At 32.4% G+C, this 17305-nt stretch overlaps 1 protein-coding gene across 1 annotated transcript; it reads right to left on the reverse strand.

The window, feature by feature from the left end:
- Positions 1-335: 335 nt before the first annotated feature.
- Positions 336-14212, reverse strand: CD38 (Synthesizes cyclic ADP-ribose, a second messenger for glucose-induced insulin secretion). The gene is made up of 8 exons (XM_051218495.1): positions 14039-14212; positions 12357-12522; positions 9602-9689; positions 7773-7897; positions 4041-4114; positions 2752-2847; positions 889-975; positions 336-546 (listed from the first exon to the last, which is right to left on the reverse strand). The coding sequence occupies exons 1-8, from the start codon at positions 14170-14172 to the stop codon at positions 402-404; spliced, it is 915 nt and encodes a 304-aa protein (XP_051074167.1). The 5' UTR covers positions 14173-14212; the 3' UTR covers positions 336-401.
- Positions 14213-17305: the final 3093 nt, after the last annotated feature.

The raw sequence follows: 17305 nt of genomic DNA on the forward strand, positions 1-17305 counted from the left end.
TTATTCCTTTATCATCACGAGGAAACTCAGAACGTTATCATTTTAGTGTTAGACCTAGTCGACAGAATCTTTCGCTAGCTTTGTTATTCCCCTTTCCCGACTTCACATGACTATTATGCGAAGTGTCTTATTACTTCTCTATATCTATCGGATGTATAATTATCAATCGTACATCTGATCCTACCTGTTTGCTTTAACCTTCAGATCATTAATCAGCCTGTCTGTGATACTTGAATTTTCCAAATAACTTGTGGTTGTTCATTTCAGTTTTCAATATACCACATTTGTCTGATAACAATAAATACGACAGTACAGCACCATAGTCGAAAAGAAAATTTTTTGTTCCTGAGTTGTATTTACTTTCTTTTCCGCTGTTCAAAGTTTACTCCTGAGAAGTTATTTCAACTCATGCAAGTATATAAAGTTAAACAAATGACTAGTGATAAAAGCGTTAGTAATGTCTCTACGACGCTTGACCTCGTCGAAGCTGAAAACTGACATCGTTGCTTGTAAGGTGTTTTGATGCATTGATAATGTCTGAACTCCCTGAAAATAAAAAGCACAATATAAATGAAAATTGTGATGAAAAAATATGGTTTAAATAGCAATGTAATGCCTATTTAACAGTATTCCAACACTTTTAATGACAAATCACAGGGTTGGTCATACTGATTTAGAAAATACAATCCTCAACTTAAGGTATACGATAAAACTAGTTCTCCTTAAATCAAAATTTTAATGTTAGGTGTTCAATGTTTCAAACATAAACGATTATTTTAGACATTGTAAAATACAAAAATCTACCCAATAGTATTATTTGATGCTTTGAAAGCCGACAAAAAGGTTAAATGTTATTTTCTGGTTTTCTAAAGTTAATTGTCAACTTACAAAGGATCATCGATGCAGCGAAAAGGAATATGCGAAGAGTTCAATTTGTTTGCAAGTTGTTGCAGACTCCACGATTCACACGTTTGTCTAGTAGGGAATCGACAACAAGAATAATGACAAATGTGATAAAAATCTTTGAAAGTAGGGAAATTATCATAGAACATTAATTTAAATCACCTTTTTGTGCTTCATCCATCCCAGTATCTATTTATTCAAATCAACTCCATATGTACTGTTCTAAGTTGAGCAACAGCTTCAAATGTTATTCAGTGCATCACAAATCCTTAAAAGCAGGGTACACTGAGTAATCATCAAAATACAGAATCACTTGGTTGTTTATGGATTTCAAACAAACCTCTAGATAACATTCAACATACCTATCTATAACATTATATTAATGAAAGAATAATCTCGAGGGGCTGAATTTGTATAAAACATCAGAAATTGAAGTTGTGAACAATAATCCAGCAGAAATACATGTGGAAAATACTGAGATTTTATATTACAGATAAATGGTGTAAACATTTGTGTAAAACCAAGTCAAAGTTGATAAAGAATACATTCATGAACTAATGGGATATTTACAGCAAAAAAATTATGGTACTCATTTTTTTCACTCAAAAGTTGAAGTACATGTTTGAAAGTTTACTGCAAAGAATAAGTAGTTCGAATTCTGAACTAAAATGTTAAGTTCTTGAATTAATGTTTCATAAAAAATCCATTCACTACCATGTAACTCATAAAATAGGTACTCCTAACAACAATACGTCAGTTCTTAGTTTAGTCCTTGGTTGACTTCATCATGATTGAATAATAATGATGTCAACGGCATATAGATTCTATTGACCTCGTACACATCCTGTCGACAAATGATGTTAATGTAACATAGAGAACAGAAGTCAAATATGAATCGTATTTAGGATATGTATATTTCAGACGTGCTAAAGTTGGACGGTAGACAAGCAATAAGAGATTCAGCGAATGTACAAAGCGTTGGAGCTTGGTGAAATCGGAACTCAGAACAAAAAGGTGACTCAGTTTTTACCAGTCGTGTAGAATATAAAGGAAATGGATGGACACGTATATACTATAATGAGTATTTAAAAAATGGTCAGTTACCTGGCAGTAGTTGATAAGGTCAAATAAATATATGATAAAATAGCTGGGATGATTAGGGTAATTCGTCTCATATCTTTTTAATCTTACTCAAGAAAATAGGCGTGTAAGTCTAGTCGAAAAAGTGAGATGAATAACTTGTCCAGAAATTAAGACAAGGTCCCTACATTAGTGGTCTAAACTACCATGATTATAGTTACACAACACTTACTCTAAAATTGATATTAATGGTAAAATGACAAAACGGAAACTGTTGATTTAAGTAATTAACATTCACTAATACCAACGCAGCTAGAGTGTGACTATTGTTACTATGGTAGTGAGTGGTGGCTGCTGGTTAAAAAGCCTAACTTTCTGTCACTGGGTTCCAAGTTTGAATTTACGTTAATTTCACGCAAAACATTTGGCTAACAGATGAATTTAAAACATGTATCAGGTACATGAGCCATACTAAATGATTTAACTATTATATTTTATTAATGTTTATAGACTGTGTATTATTTGAACACGTAAAATACACAAAGGAATTTTGTACTGTATTTTATAAACAAGTGAATATCTCGATGAAAACTTGATAGTAGAATTCCACATCCCATTTAATTAATAACATGTTCATCTTCTCACAATTGACACAAACCGAATTATACATGCCCCCTCAGCATAAACTAAAATCTATTAGTCAATATTAACTAATAATTTTTAAATGGTTTTAAATGAAACTCATTTTCAGATGATAAATACACTTACCGGTAAGTGAAATCTTCCAAACTATGAATTAGTTTCACAGTTATTTGTCGTACTCGAGGACCACTCAAAAGTGGTAGTTCTATTTTTCCAAAAGTTCTTACAGCATAAAATGCAATACAAATTGAATAGTTAAATAATATATAACCGTTTCAATAAATACAGTTATATACATATGAGTAACAGAAGTGGGTTTTGTGGATATTATAGTAATTTCAATAGTTGAGATCATGAGTGAAGAGTTGGGCGGCCGTTTCGTCCAGTGTTTCCAGGTTTTCCATGGTGGTCTAGTTTCAATTAACTCATGATCTCATTTATTGAAATTATATATATTAAACAAAAAAGCAAACAAATTATTATTTTATTTATTCATTATTTCAAATGCTTTGTTATGGATGAATTTTTAAGGGAGGAATTTGTTGAATAAAATTCATAATTTCAATAATAAGTATATCGTTTTTATAACATAACTATATGCCTAATCACAAAATCTTTAATCTAATAGTCTCGAAATTCCTGAGAACTACTTGAAAAACATATTTGATCAAGTATTAGCAACTTAATCAAGCCTCCAAACTTCATAAAGTATATTCCACAGTCTTAATACAGTTCAAATGAAACTGATGTTTAATATACTCACTATTCAATAGTCTGATGGATATGTGTTCTGTTTTACAGATGGTACAAGTTAGTGAAGGCCGATAGGCAGTATTGAGTACAATTATGGATTTCATCCTCATGCATATCAGATAATAAAAATAACTCATTTTTAGACATGTTCAAAGTACTGGGTCATTGTAAATTAAATTTGACACATTTCTTCAACGGATTCGTTTTTAGTGATTTTGAAAGGTAAGTGTTTAACACAAAGATTATTGAGATTCAATAGCTAATGTTTAACTTGTTAGGAAAGTCTCATTTCAACAAAAAAATTCTCCCTATGGAAAACATAATCAAAGATGATTTGTTCATTATGAATCCAAGCTCCATGAATAATGGTTAATTGTGTTGAACATGAATGATGCTGCAGTTCGTGTGGAAAATTCGTTAATTTTAGAGTGTAACTAACCAACGCTTTACTCAACCATATTTTTACTAATATGGGAGATAACTAAACAAGATTCTTAGACTTAACCCGTTATTTTAATTTAAATGTTATCTCGTGCATCACAAACTGCTTCGCTAATTAGGTAATGAACGTGTGTCAATGAATATATCAGTGGATATTCCTAAAGATTTTTAACTCGATAAGAATGAATTGGCTAAAAGAGATATGTAGTAAAAAAACTCACCTATTTCCATCAAATGGAACCTTGACCGAGCCATTCAGTACCACAAAGACGTTACCAGATGCTCTCCTGGCAAACTATAATAAAGGCATTTCGTGTAAGAATACAAGTCATTAACTGGTTTACTTTCAGTATTCTGTTATTTATTTAAAGCAAGCAAAAATTGAGCTCCGGAATTAAATCGGCTGTCTCAAAAAACTTAACGATATTAAAACCATCCTTCGGAGCTGCAAACCTCTGCTGTTACAGTATTAATTACTAGAAATCCATGGATTCTTTTTTATCTCAATCTTATTTTTGACTTAATGAAGATGTGAATTTTGGTAAAAGATAATGAAAACAACTGGAGAAAATCGAGAGAAGAATACTCCGTTCACGTTTCACGAATAGCTTAGAAACGTTAACCTGTTTACTTCGAAGATTTTAGAAAATAAAATATGACACACATCAGATGAATTGTCAAACCACATACCATGTAAACCAAAAGACCAAATCATTCATGTGTTAAGCGCTAGTTACATTTACACAGGTCACTTAGTTAGACCAAGAATACTATCCTAATCATACAAGTTAGTCTTTAAATGATCTAGTTTCAATTTTATGATCTTGATACACTTTACCCATTAAAACTTCCAAACACTTAAATATGTCAACTTCAAATCAGTTATGAATCTTCTGACTGCTCAGAATTTAACTACGTTAATAGTTGATATTCATATGGATCTGAACATCACAGATACATTCATTATTATTAAGAAGTTATATTTTCCAATGGTTTCGAAGAAAAAAACAAAACTGTTTTCGCTAGCATTCAACTATTCAATGCTAATAGCATCATAAGAGTAGTAGAAAACCAGAATTTACAGAAATCTCAGTCTGTATATGACAACCTGATCAAAGTTCTTCAATATGAAACAATTATTCATCTTCAAGTGAACGAATTGGTGAAGATAGCAGATATGTGTAGATTGTTAGATTTAGTAAACGTATCATTTGTAGAAACAGTATATGTTTATGATATGAGGAATTTTCTTATTACATTTGTGTTGTAAATGTTAATTTTTGGAAGGAGGGTGTTGAAGCCAAATCAAATTTTAGCTTATCTTCTCATTTCTGTTCAGCCAATCTGAATTCCATTTTGTGTGAAGCCTTTTTGCTATGAGTCTTTGGTTGTGATTTTTAAAATTTCTATGGATGATCTCAGTGAATCAAAATCAATCTTGTGACTTGATATTTTAGCGTACAGACCCATGGCTGAAGAGGTTCTAAGTGTTTCGAGCTCCATCAGATTTTACGGTGGTCGAGCAGGAGCTATACAATGTTCATTTGTTCTTGTGTTGATTTCTCAAGGACTTTATTCAATTTATATTGTATCACGGTCTAAACAATTTATTTCACAGACACAATTAGGCCATGAATCTTTTGGTATTTTATCTTATACATGAACACGGTTGGTTTGTAGTGTTTCGGATGCTCTAAAAAATACTTTGACATTGGCATTGTTGAGTAATTTTCTTGTCTCATTTGATGTGCGCGGTTATAATGAACGAAGACTTGGATGGGATAAACCAATTTACTATGCTAAGCAAAATTACACTGGATTTCTAAAATATGAAGGCAATACATTGAATACACCATTTGCACATCTTCCTTGAATTGTCGCTTACAAGCTCCATAGTTCTTTCATTCATGTTGCTGCTCGGGCTGTTCTGACATTCCGTCTCTTCTCTCCATGTTCCCCTTCTGTCAGTAAAAATCTCACTTTCGATTCTTGATGCATACTGTTTATAACTGTCCGTATAGGTAGCACACACCATACAATATGTATTAAATGTCAAATGTTGTAGTCTATTATTCTGAAGTTTATTTAGTTTATTTATTTGAACATATAAACATAGGTACAAGGAGCCAACAAATAGATATGCGTGACACTTCTTCATTTGATTAGTGTATGGGCTGTGATACTGTACGAGTGCTCAGACCGAAGCAGGTGGTTTTCTTAGGGAGCCACTCTCCAAGCCTTCGACCTGAAGTTCTGATTCACAAGGTAGTGGAGCAACGTCAGGAGATGCAGTCTGTCGGTAGCCGGTGACCAACAATTGGTTTGTACGCCATTTGTTTCTTTAGGATCCTGGAGCCCATGTGCATCATTGGTTTGGAATCAGGGTATTCGAACTCCCCTATGTGGATCATCTATATTCACTAACTCGGTTAAAGCTCCGGATATTTGCTTTTCGTCTTTTCAATTCGGTAAACAACACCCTCACTACGTGAAAGCGGTGAGTAGGACTTCTGTGATGGTGGCTGTATACGCATGGCTATGTTAGAACATTTCGAGAGGGAGAGTTAACTCTCCTCACCCTCAGCCGTATCGGGGCATTTGGGGTACATTTAATGTTATTTTCTATTCTTCGGATAGTTAATTGTTAGAAGTAGCTCTTTTGTGTTCTTTAGCTCAGATTTCTTTTTCTTTATGTTCGACATCAGTGTGTGTGTGTGCTCTTCCTAAATGTTTGGAGACAAGTGATACTTTTGATATGAAAATTTAATATCAAAACAAATGTGTTCATTTTGGGAACTTGAAAATAACAGTTAGTTTCCCCATTCATATGAGGTCATGGCTATTGTATCTGGTATTGTATTCTGGTAAAAATGAAGATTTATTGACTCTCCAGAAATACGTACCTGAAACATATCATCAATAAATCCATATACATTCATACTGTTTCATCCGCATTTAATGATCAGTTGATAAATATCAAATATGGGAGAAATATACAAAATTACTGCAAGAAGGCACGAAGTTCAAACCAAATTAGTTCACCTGCCATGCTAAGCGAAATTAATACCAGACTTATGCAAGAATACTGACCTGAAATAACATCACGTCACAGTGAATGAAATTCTTAATGGATTGATACAAAAAACTACTGGTCTGAAATAACGTCAACTTCATATCCCCTTATATTAATGACCATCAATCAGTCTTTCCTCAATTCCGTCTACTATTTTTTTTAAAGGTAAATAGTCAAATACTTATGCTTTAAATGGAAATCAACCGGCTAATCATATTAGAGTAATCATTTTCATTTCTAAGTAATCAACCGATTGACATGAATATCACTTCTCTACACAGTCACGTTTTATTAGCTCATTCAGGTGATGATATTTATCCTGACCCATTTAAAGAAAACAATCTGTTGGCTAATTACTTCTGATACATACCCATAGCTTCTATATCAGTAGTTTGATTTGCACTGAATATGATTTACGAGTTATAATTACCCGTAAGCAATTAATTCGCCTAATTTACGAAGTCTTACTTAAAACGATATTTTCTATAAAAGAAAATTCTTTCCCAAGCTCCAAACTAGATTTAAAAACAACACACCCTAACAATTACTGACTATCACTTTCAATTTGATAACATGTAATTATTCATATGACATTTTCTATATTACGAATGTGTAAACATATCGCGATATCAAAAAATTAGATTAACGTTTCATTCGGACTAAAAAGAAAGGAGACGCTGAAGATAGTTTAGTGCAATCATCATAAAAAACTTAATACTCATTTGACGATTTTCAGCATCAGATCATTAAAGAATCTCATACGAAATTATTTTATTAGACATGACATAGTTCTTAATTAATGCTGCACTATTTAATGCAAATCTATTGTGGTATGTAGAATAACACTATGTTAATAAGTAGAGAATTACTTCTTACATACCTCAGCCGAAGCACTTTCCCAGTAAGCCCGAACAACAATTTTACGATCGCATCCACATGAAGTCCCATAGTTTGTCATGCCTGTTAATGTTTTATTACACCAATTCAAATCATCAAACAGATATCCTAGTTGCAAACAAAAAATGAATTAAATTAGTCTTTTCAGCACATTGATAATGTTATATAATGAGTAATTGATATTCGGATAATAGATTTCTATCTTAACTCACTGGAAATTAAACATACTATACCATGCTTGATATGTGCCAACAAAACAGACATACGCAGTTAAAAGTCTATGATTATTACTTCAGCTATCTCTAGAATCATAAAAAGTGCTTGACGAAATGTCTGATTGTTCAGCTGCTGAAAAACGTGTTGCTAATTAACAACACACTCCACCTAGATCAAGATCTTGCATGATTTGTCACCTTAACTTTGTCATTACCGAGCGTAGTCACATAAATCTAGTTTTATTGCCGTACTCATAGGTTTCTAAAACTTTCGAGGCTGTTAGCTATCAGCATCTTATTAGTAAAACTCATATCTTATGGAATCACACATTGGCACGGTCTAATTCATTTTCTCAATAACTGGAATCGACTAATTATGATTAACACTCCCCATAGGACGATCTGCCTGTAACAAGTGGTGTAATACAAGGCAATGTCTTGAGTACTTTGTTCTTTACTACATGTTTAAATCATATCTACAATTGCTCCACAATGGGTATACCTTTTGAAGACTTAAATATGTACAAAATCGAGTCAGTATCAATTAACAAAGTCGCCTGATGGAGCCCAAAATGGAATTTTGAACCTAACACTGCTAAATGTTGATGAGTTTGCTTTAGTATTTTTTTCAATTTACACTTCATAATAAATGGTAAGTCGCTATTTACGCTTCATTTAGTTTATTTATTTGAACATATAAACATAGGTACAAGGAGCCAACAAATAGATATGCGTGACACTTCTTCATTTGATTTGTGTATGGGCTGTGATACTGTACGAGTGCTCAGACCGAAGCAGGTGGTTTTCTTAGGGAGCCACTCTCCAAGCCTTCGACCTGAAGTTCTGATTCACAAGGTAGTGGAGCAACGTCAGGAGATGCAGTCTGTCGGTAGCCGGTGACCAACAATTGGTTTGTACGCCATTTGTTTCTTTAGGATCCTGGAGCCCATGTGCATCATTGGTTTGGAATCAGGGTATTCGAACTCCCCTATGTGGATCATCTATATTCACTAACTCGGTTAAAGCGCCAGATATATTTGTAATTAGACTGAATACAATTAAAAGCAAATAATTTTATTAAGTCTTCTTTCTACAATCCTTTTACTTTATTATATATTACACTTTAGGTACATGGACAGTATTGTATTCTTAGATGTAATGTGTTTCATATTATTATATTCTTTGAAAATTATTCTTCTAAGTGAAGCAAGGTTTAAAGTTGAATAACTTTCGAAGACTAAAACACATTTGTATTCATAGAAATATTATATTTTTCGAAAGAAAGTATTTTTAATGACCTGCAGTCTTTGTAATGGTTTTGATAATTATATACACTAATGAAATGGAATATTTTATAGGTAGCCATTCACGGTCAAGCAGTAAAAGAAAAGAAATATTTTAACGATAGTTGAATTTTATGAGATTTAGAATTTTACTGATAATGATAAACTTCCGACTTACCGTGTGAATGATACTATTACAGTATCAAAGCCAAATTTTATTAATTTATAATTGGCATAGACATTTAAGAAACTTAAATACGAATAACAAAAATGAAGTGAATAAAAGTAAATTATAAAACTTTCGTAAGCCCAACCTGGCAATGTAGTTTCTAGAGAACGACACATTCCAAGACGTTTACACATTCCACGAATGACTTCCATCACTTGAGAATGGAAGTAATACTTAAAAATAGAAATGAACAATTTAAGTTGGAAATTATATCATTCATAAATATGATGCTAACGTTTTTACAAGACATATATAATTTTATATATAAATGATATTTTGTACACGTCATTCTAAGTTGATATTCAAAACATTTGTCAACAATGCTGAAGTGTTGGAACTACCACCGTTTATTCGTTCTTACCAAAGAGCAATTCTCTGGAACCTATTTATTTATTTTGGTTGATCCAGTTGAACAGTCTATACGTATATCGTGGTTAAAGCAAACGATGGTGTAAGTGTACCATTAAGAAGTAACAATGACATGCTATGCATAAAATTTTCCGCAATTTGTTTGTTGAAAACAATTGTTGTTCGGCACAACTAGTTGTAGCTCATAATTTTTAAAGTAAAACAGTACCCTGTACAATTATTCGTTCATTTTAGTATCAGCTGTTGATGCACAAAGTTTACAATTAGTGTTAAAAATGCGAAGTGTTAAGTGTCAGTGTATCAACTAAGAAAAAATTCTTCGACTCGTTGATCTTTTGAGTTATTGTTTTACTGAGCCACATTTAGTCTGAATTTCATGCATGACATGCTTGATTCAGTAAATAGTAACTAATCAACAATTGGCTTCGGTAATCCGGTCTACTGAGGATTCAGTGCGTGTCTACAAATCAGTCATATAACTCTTTCATTTGTCGGATAAGTATACAGAATTTATGAAAGAAAAATCTTTGCTCATCTTATTTCAAAATTAATATTTGTTTTGTATTATTCAACTTCCACTCGTGTATATCCATAAACCACGTACCAGAATACTATGTCTAGATTTTAAAGTTAACCGTGTCAATTCAATAAAACATTTAATGTAGAACCCTGTGATTGATCCGCTGAATTATCAGGTTATTGTTATTAGTATGTGACTAGCAGCGGAATCCAGGGTACAGATTTTAATTCAAAATAAAAACTTGCTATCCAAAGACAACTGGATCCAGGTCGTTCCACTATGAATATTGAAACTGGAATCTACATATGTCCAGCTGACGAATTCCAAACAGGAGGGAACGTGAGTACAAGATCAAAGTGCTAGCCGCATATCAAATATACTTAACTGATTTTAACGATTTGGACTGGAGAAGAAACCTAGACATTTGATGACTATATTTTTATAGTTGAATTCATGAGTCGATCTAAGGTAGACCACCATTAAAAACTTGGCAGCAGTGGACGGCCGTTTCATTCCAGTATGAAACTTGCTTCAAAATAGATTTCCTGGAGTTCTAGTGAGAAGCCGTGATCAATGGAGTCCAAACTATGTCGGGTATGAGACAGTTATCCACCACAGACAATAGGTGAAGGGTTGGGCAAGATCGTGGGTCGACTAAAGTTAGACATTAATATAGTGGGATGGCAGCTCAGTGGTCTAGAGGTTAAGTGTTCGGGCGCGAGATCGAAAGCCCTGGGTTTGAGTCTTGCGTGAGAATTTCTGGATGCGCACTGCTGAGTAGTTTTAAACTAGAACGAAACAGCAGTTCAATGCTCCCAGGTTTCCACTGGTGATCCACCTTAGATCAACTCGTGAATTCAACCGCGAAAGTACCACGATCTTCACAAATCCCTACACTGATTACATTTTTGTCCAAATTATCTAAGTTCAGAGAAGTAACATAATCTCTTCACTAGAATTTATAAATAAATTGGTTGTAATCACACCATTTTGCATCGTTAATCAAGAGAGATCAATGCATCAAAGTTGTATAAATAAAATTTATTGACTGACTGAGTTCATGCATTTATTTGTGACAAATTCAAGCTGCTTACTATATCTAAATATTCGACTAAAATAATAGAACAAATGCATATTTTTTGTTATATCCTCTGCAATATGTAAAATTGTGTTAATTTAATTCGGTTATTTATTTACTCTGAAGAAGTGGTCTACATTCAGTCTCGAGACGTCAGAACTACAATTTTTTCACTCAATCAAATATAACAAAAATATTTTCTTTTATTAACTTTCTACCTAATGATCAATTTAGTTAAAACTATCAAGTCCAAACTTATCACCGTTACCTAGAAATAAGACAGTTAATTAAACGAGCATCGGTATGCAAATTACAAAGTAACAATTGGTAATTCATATATACTCGTCATAAGACTGAACAACTCATTACTACACCTGTAGTGAACGAGAACACGAGTGGGGACAATCGATTTCGTAGATTGGTTGAGGTTAGACATTAACACTATTGAGTGCCGGCTCAGGGGTTCAGTAGGTTAAGCGTTCGCAGGCGAGATTGAAGACCCTGGGTTCGAATCCTGCGAGCAGGATCGTGGATGCGCAGTGCTGAGGAGTCCCACAATAGGGCGAAACGGCCGTCTTGTGTTTCCAGGTTTTCAATGGTGATCTAACATCAATCGATTCATGATCTCAATCAAAACTTAACAATCTCCACAACCTCTGTACTGATAATGGAAATAGTTTATTTGATCTTTACTTTACTAATAAACATTATTTTTTTTTTGATAAACGTCAAACACAAGGGTTGGGTAATTGTTTATATACATTTCTAAATTATTAACTATCATTATTTCATGAAAAAAGTATTAATGTCTAACCGTAAAATATTATTTTGAAATATATAATACCTGATATTATTGAATATAATTAAACTTACTTCAGTTTGAATTGTACGTTGCTGTTGTCGTAGTTGTTGTTGTTCCAATTCAAATAATTGATAAACAAAATCATCGTATGATTTTGGTTTCATAGGACATTGTGATTTAGCAGCAGGAGAAATTAAAATGTTCTCAAACGAATTCCAGATCTCACTACAATTTATACTTTTTATATGAAATAATGAATGAAATTAATTCAGATAAACACCTATCAGGATAATTAATGGACAAATATAATTCTGTTTTTATTGACATTTTTAAGAATAAGAGAGTTGTGGAAATACTTAATTGTTTAAATTTACATCATGGAATATTTCTAACTAAACAATCATTGAAGATTGTAAAGTTTTATATAGCTGTTTCATCTTTGTATGAGATACGTCAGTTTTGAGAGCTCACGAATCCACTTAGTGGTCTAAAGGTTGACCATTGACCTCAAGGCCTAAAAATCATGTATCTAATTTCTGTTGCGTTCTCGAATGTTCACTACTAAGTTCAATGTTAAAATGAAATCGATATCACGTGACCCCTAGATTTCAACAGTTATGTATTCAAGATTAGTTCATGATATAAACTACAAATTTTTTTACTAATTATTAATTATTCGACAAATTTAAAATATCAATAAATTGTGCAAAGACATTAGAATTCATCTATAAATTATGAAAGTGAATTAATAGTTCAGTGATCAAAGGTTTTGACTTTTTGTAGCTGGGTAATAAATTCAAACTTTCAGTCCATTTATATTGCTACTAGATAGAAAGTAAATAGTATCACTAGCATTTACATTCAAGCGCGTAGTTTTAAATCGAAATAAGCAGACCACTATATGATTATTGATTTACATTAATAACTTTAGTCGATGGAATAACAGTTTTTGGTAAACTTGGCGAAAAAATTACCTTACAAAATGAAATTGGCAAAACGTATACTGTATACTTATATTGTGATTCCTCATTCATTGCTTTCAAAAATAATTCTTCTGAAAGGTATGCTCACAGTTCAAATGTCATATTCATTTACGCTAACACAATAAACCAATAGATTGATCAGATCCTCAAAATTTACTCAATAAGATGTGTAACATTAATAGTTAATAAGATTTATAAACGTGTTACACAGTGTAAATGGTTAAAATTTGAAACAGTCATACTATGTAATCAATTCACTGAAAATAATATCCTGTGAATTAACTGAACATCTCAGAGTTCATTTTTATATTTTACATAGTTGTATCAAAATAGAGTTAACATATATATCTGGTGACTGAAACGATTCCTGTAATTGTTTCCAGCAAGTTCTGGTCAGAAAAACAATGAAATTACCATTAATGATATAAATATCACGTTAGATTGAGCATTATGATTTGAGATGGGAATTTGAATTATTACAATCAGATTATGTGATCTTAAATATCATTGATGTTATGGATGATAACTTCTGTTAAGTATCAAACCGGGAAGAAACTAATGTCCGTTAATTCCTTTATCCTTAATTGTTTCCTATAAGATTTTTTTCCCTGATCGAAATAACTTTTACATCACTAATTAACAATCTTCGTATTTAATATATGATTGTCTAATTCATATAACTATGATATTCATAATAATATTTTATTTCGAAAAAAACTTTAATATTTAGTTATTATGGGTTTCTTAACAATAACATCAAACAAACTTACTTAGTCGCTCCATGTTCAATCTTCCAGTGAGTACATCTTGATTTTACTATATCAGCAAGTAAGTTCGTTTGATGTTGTGCACAGTTAAAGTCAAATATATTTGATAAAGTAAGAAACAATATTATAATCATCATTATTCGAATTAAAATATTGTTAAAAATAAGTGAACAATTCAGTTTTTTATTATATGTATACAATCTTTTATAGTTATTTCAACATGAGATCAACACAGATCAGGATTTTACACCCTCATTATTACGAAATAAATTAATCTCATTGGATGTTTAATTACTAAGTTGTTACTATGCTTGTAGTTTAGCACTATTTTTATTTGTTATTGGTTACTTTGAATGATTAGTGTATGAGATATAAGAAACACTAATTAATAATAAAAATGAACTTTAATTAGTAGAATTTTATTCAAAACTGCAACTTTTTCTGGCCCAGAAATCATGTGAATTATGCTTTTTAGCAATCCTATTATTGATCACTTTCACTTATATGAGTGTAAGTTGACAGTTATCTCATTTCAATGTCTATTCGACTGCATGTTTATAGACCTACACAAATTAGTCTTATTGTATTTTAATAGTAAAAGAATATCAAGGATTTACGGTGAGACTAATAAAGAGTCAGTAAGTACGAAATATTACATTTTCCAAACTGTGCTAATTTACGTCTATTACCCCCTGTGGAGGAGTATAGACCATCCACCAGCATTCTACAAACAATCCTGTCCTTGAATACCCTTTCCACTTGTTTCCAGTTGATATTCATTTTTTATGCATACATTCTACTGCCGGCGCAATGTGTTCCTAAGTCTTTCTCGTTTCAATTTCCCTTCAGGATTCCAAGTTAGCACTTGCCCCGTGATGCAGTTTGATGATTTCCGAAATGTATCTCCTGTCTACTTCCAGAGTCTTTTCCCAATTTCCTCTACAGATGGAAGCTGGTTTGTCCTCTCACACAGCAGGTTGTTGCTAATGGTATCCGACCAACGCATATTAAGTGTCTTGCGTACGCAGTTGTTTATAAATACCTGTACTCTCATGATGATGATTGTGGTAGTTCTCCAAGTTTCAGTTCCCTCCATACAGTAGAACTGTCTTGACGTTCGTATTGAAGATTCTGACTGATATTGGTTGACAGACAGTTGTTTTGAGTTTCATTTTCTTCAATTGTAGGAATGCTGTCCTTGCTTTGCCAATCCTCGACTTTCCGTTCGCATCCGATCTCCCTTGGTCATCGATGATGCTGTCCATGTACGTGTACGATCCCACATCTTCCAGAGCTTCTATATCAAATGCGATTCTCTGTGTTGTATTTGAGGATCTCACTTTTCCACTTGTGTGCGTTGAGGATGTAAGAGCAAAGTTCAAATCGTTAGCTGCATTCAGCTTGGATTCATTAGGTTTCACTGATTCCGATCACCGCCAAGTTATATCTCCTAATTTCCGAAGCTGTTTGACATGTACTCTCAGTCTCCCACATTTTCCGGGCATTCCATTCATTTATATTATTGTTGTACTTGTTTTAAAAGGGCTATTAGTCTCGTGGTTTTTGAAGAATCTCGGCTTTCATAACACTTTTAAATGAAGATCATTCAATTCGGAGGGCAGCAATTAAGTGGTTAAAATGATTTTCTTTATGGTTGTAGTGTTTTTTACCAAAGTGTTTCTCTACGGGATGATGATATATATATGTAAAGGTCAGTATGTGTATAGTTAAAGCTTCGAAAAATAAAATACGTATCCAGTGGTATCTTATAAGTGAAATTTTTCTTAAAGCTACCGATCACAGATACTCGTGACCTAGCTATATTTGATGAGTTTAGACTGATGCATCTCGATAATTAATCGAATGACTTTTATCACTTAAGTTGAAAGTGTTAACATCCTACATTTGGAAGATGAATTTTGTACGGTATTTGAAATATGTGGTTATTTGCTATACATGTATCCTGGATTTTTAACAAACTTTACATCGTCAATCTACGGAGTTTCAATGTTTAGAATTCTGTTATGACAAATAAATCTTTTCAAGGTTAATTTCCATCTCAGTGGTTTTCCAAATAAGTGATTGCACTAACAACCATGTCACTCTAATTTACAGCTATCAATATATACACTACAAATCTCCATCAGTGATCTCTATCATCTGAATAAACTATTGAAACAGGTACTATCGTACCATACTTCCAAATATTTGGAAACACGTGAGAGCCAACACAGAAGATTGTAGCAGTGAATAATCATAGCTAAATGTGGAAAGGTAATAAAGAATACGTTTTACAATCTTTGTATTTGAGAGAGAAAAGATCAAATATGTAAATAAAGAAGAGTATTAGGCATCATATCAGATTTCTATTCTAAAGTGTTAATCAGAAGCTATGATGAGAATATATAATCAAACAAATTGATTGACGATTCAATCACAAGACATAAAAATACCTTACAGTGTAGTAATCTATTAATACTAAATTCATGATGGTATCACAATAAGTAATGATCTTCATTATTCAAATCATAATCGTTGAGTGATTTGATGGAAACATGTACTTACATGTTTCGTAAAAAAAAGACCTCACACTTACAATTATAGAATAATTACGAATGAGCGAAACTGAACTTAATTTATCAACGCAAATGTAAATATCATCCTTAAATATTCAAAGAAAGACAATGTACAAAGCTATTTGATATTGATTTATTTTTATGTGAATAAATTTGTTGAAATTAGTAATGAAAAGGTAATGTTATTTTGAAAGAAGAAAAAGCTTCATATATATATGAAATAATTTCAGCGAACAAGAAAACTGTATTTTTCCATTCATTTTATTGTTATTCAACTTGACACCCCCAAATGCCCTGGTATGACTGAGAGTGGGGAGAGTCAACTCTCCCTCTCGAAATGCTTTCACATGGCCACATGCATCCTACTCACTGCCTTCTCGAGCATCCTGAGCAGATTCTCTCGATATTTGCTGTATTTACAAGTTCTTGTTATAGTGAGAAAGCTCAAACTCTTACTAATATAACTATCAAATATTTTCCATTTGAATATTATTATTATTATTATTAACCACAAGTTTTACCTGTCATGTACGGTTAAAACAAATAACAAGAACATCATTTTTTATATTTTCATGTTTTGTTTTTTTAATTTATGCACATATGAGATGGAACCTTATGATTTAGCTCACAGTAAATATGACACAAGTTAACTTTATCATTACTAACGGTTATCATTATTGTTTAATGAAGGATT

This window comes from Schistosoma haematobium, chromosome 1, assembly GCF_000699445.3.
Source record: "Schistosoma haematobium chromosome 1, whole genome shotgun sequence".
Classification (NCBI taxonomy): Eukaryota; Metazoa; Platyhelminthes; class Trematoda; order Strigeidida; family Schistosomatidae; genus Schistosoma; species Schistosoma haematobium.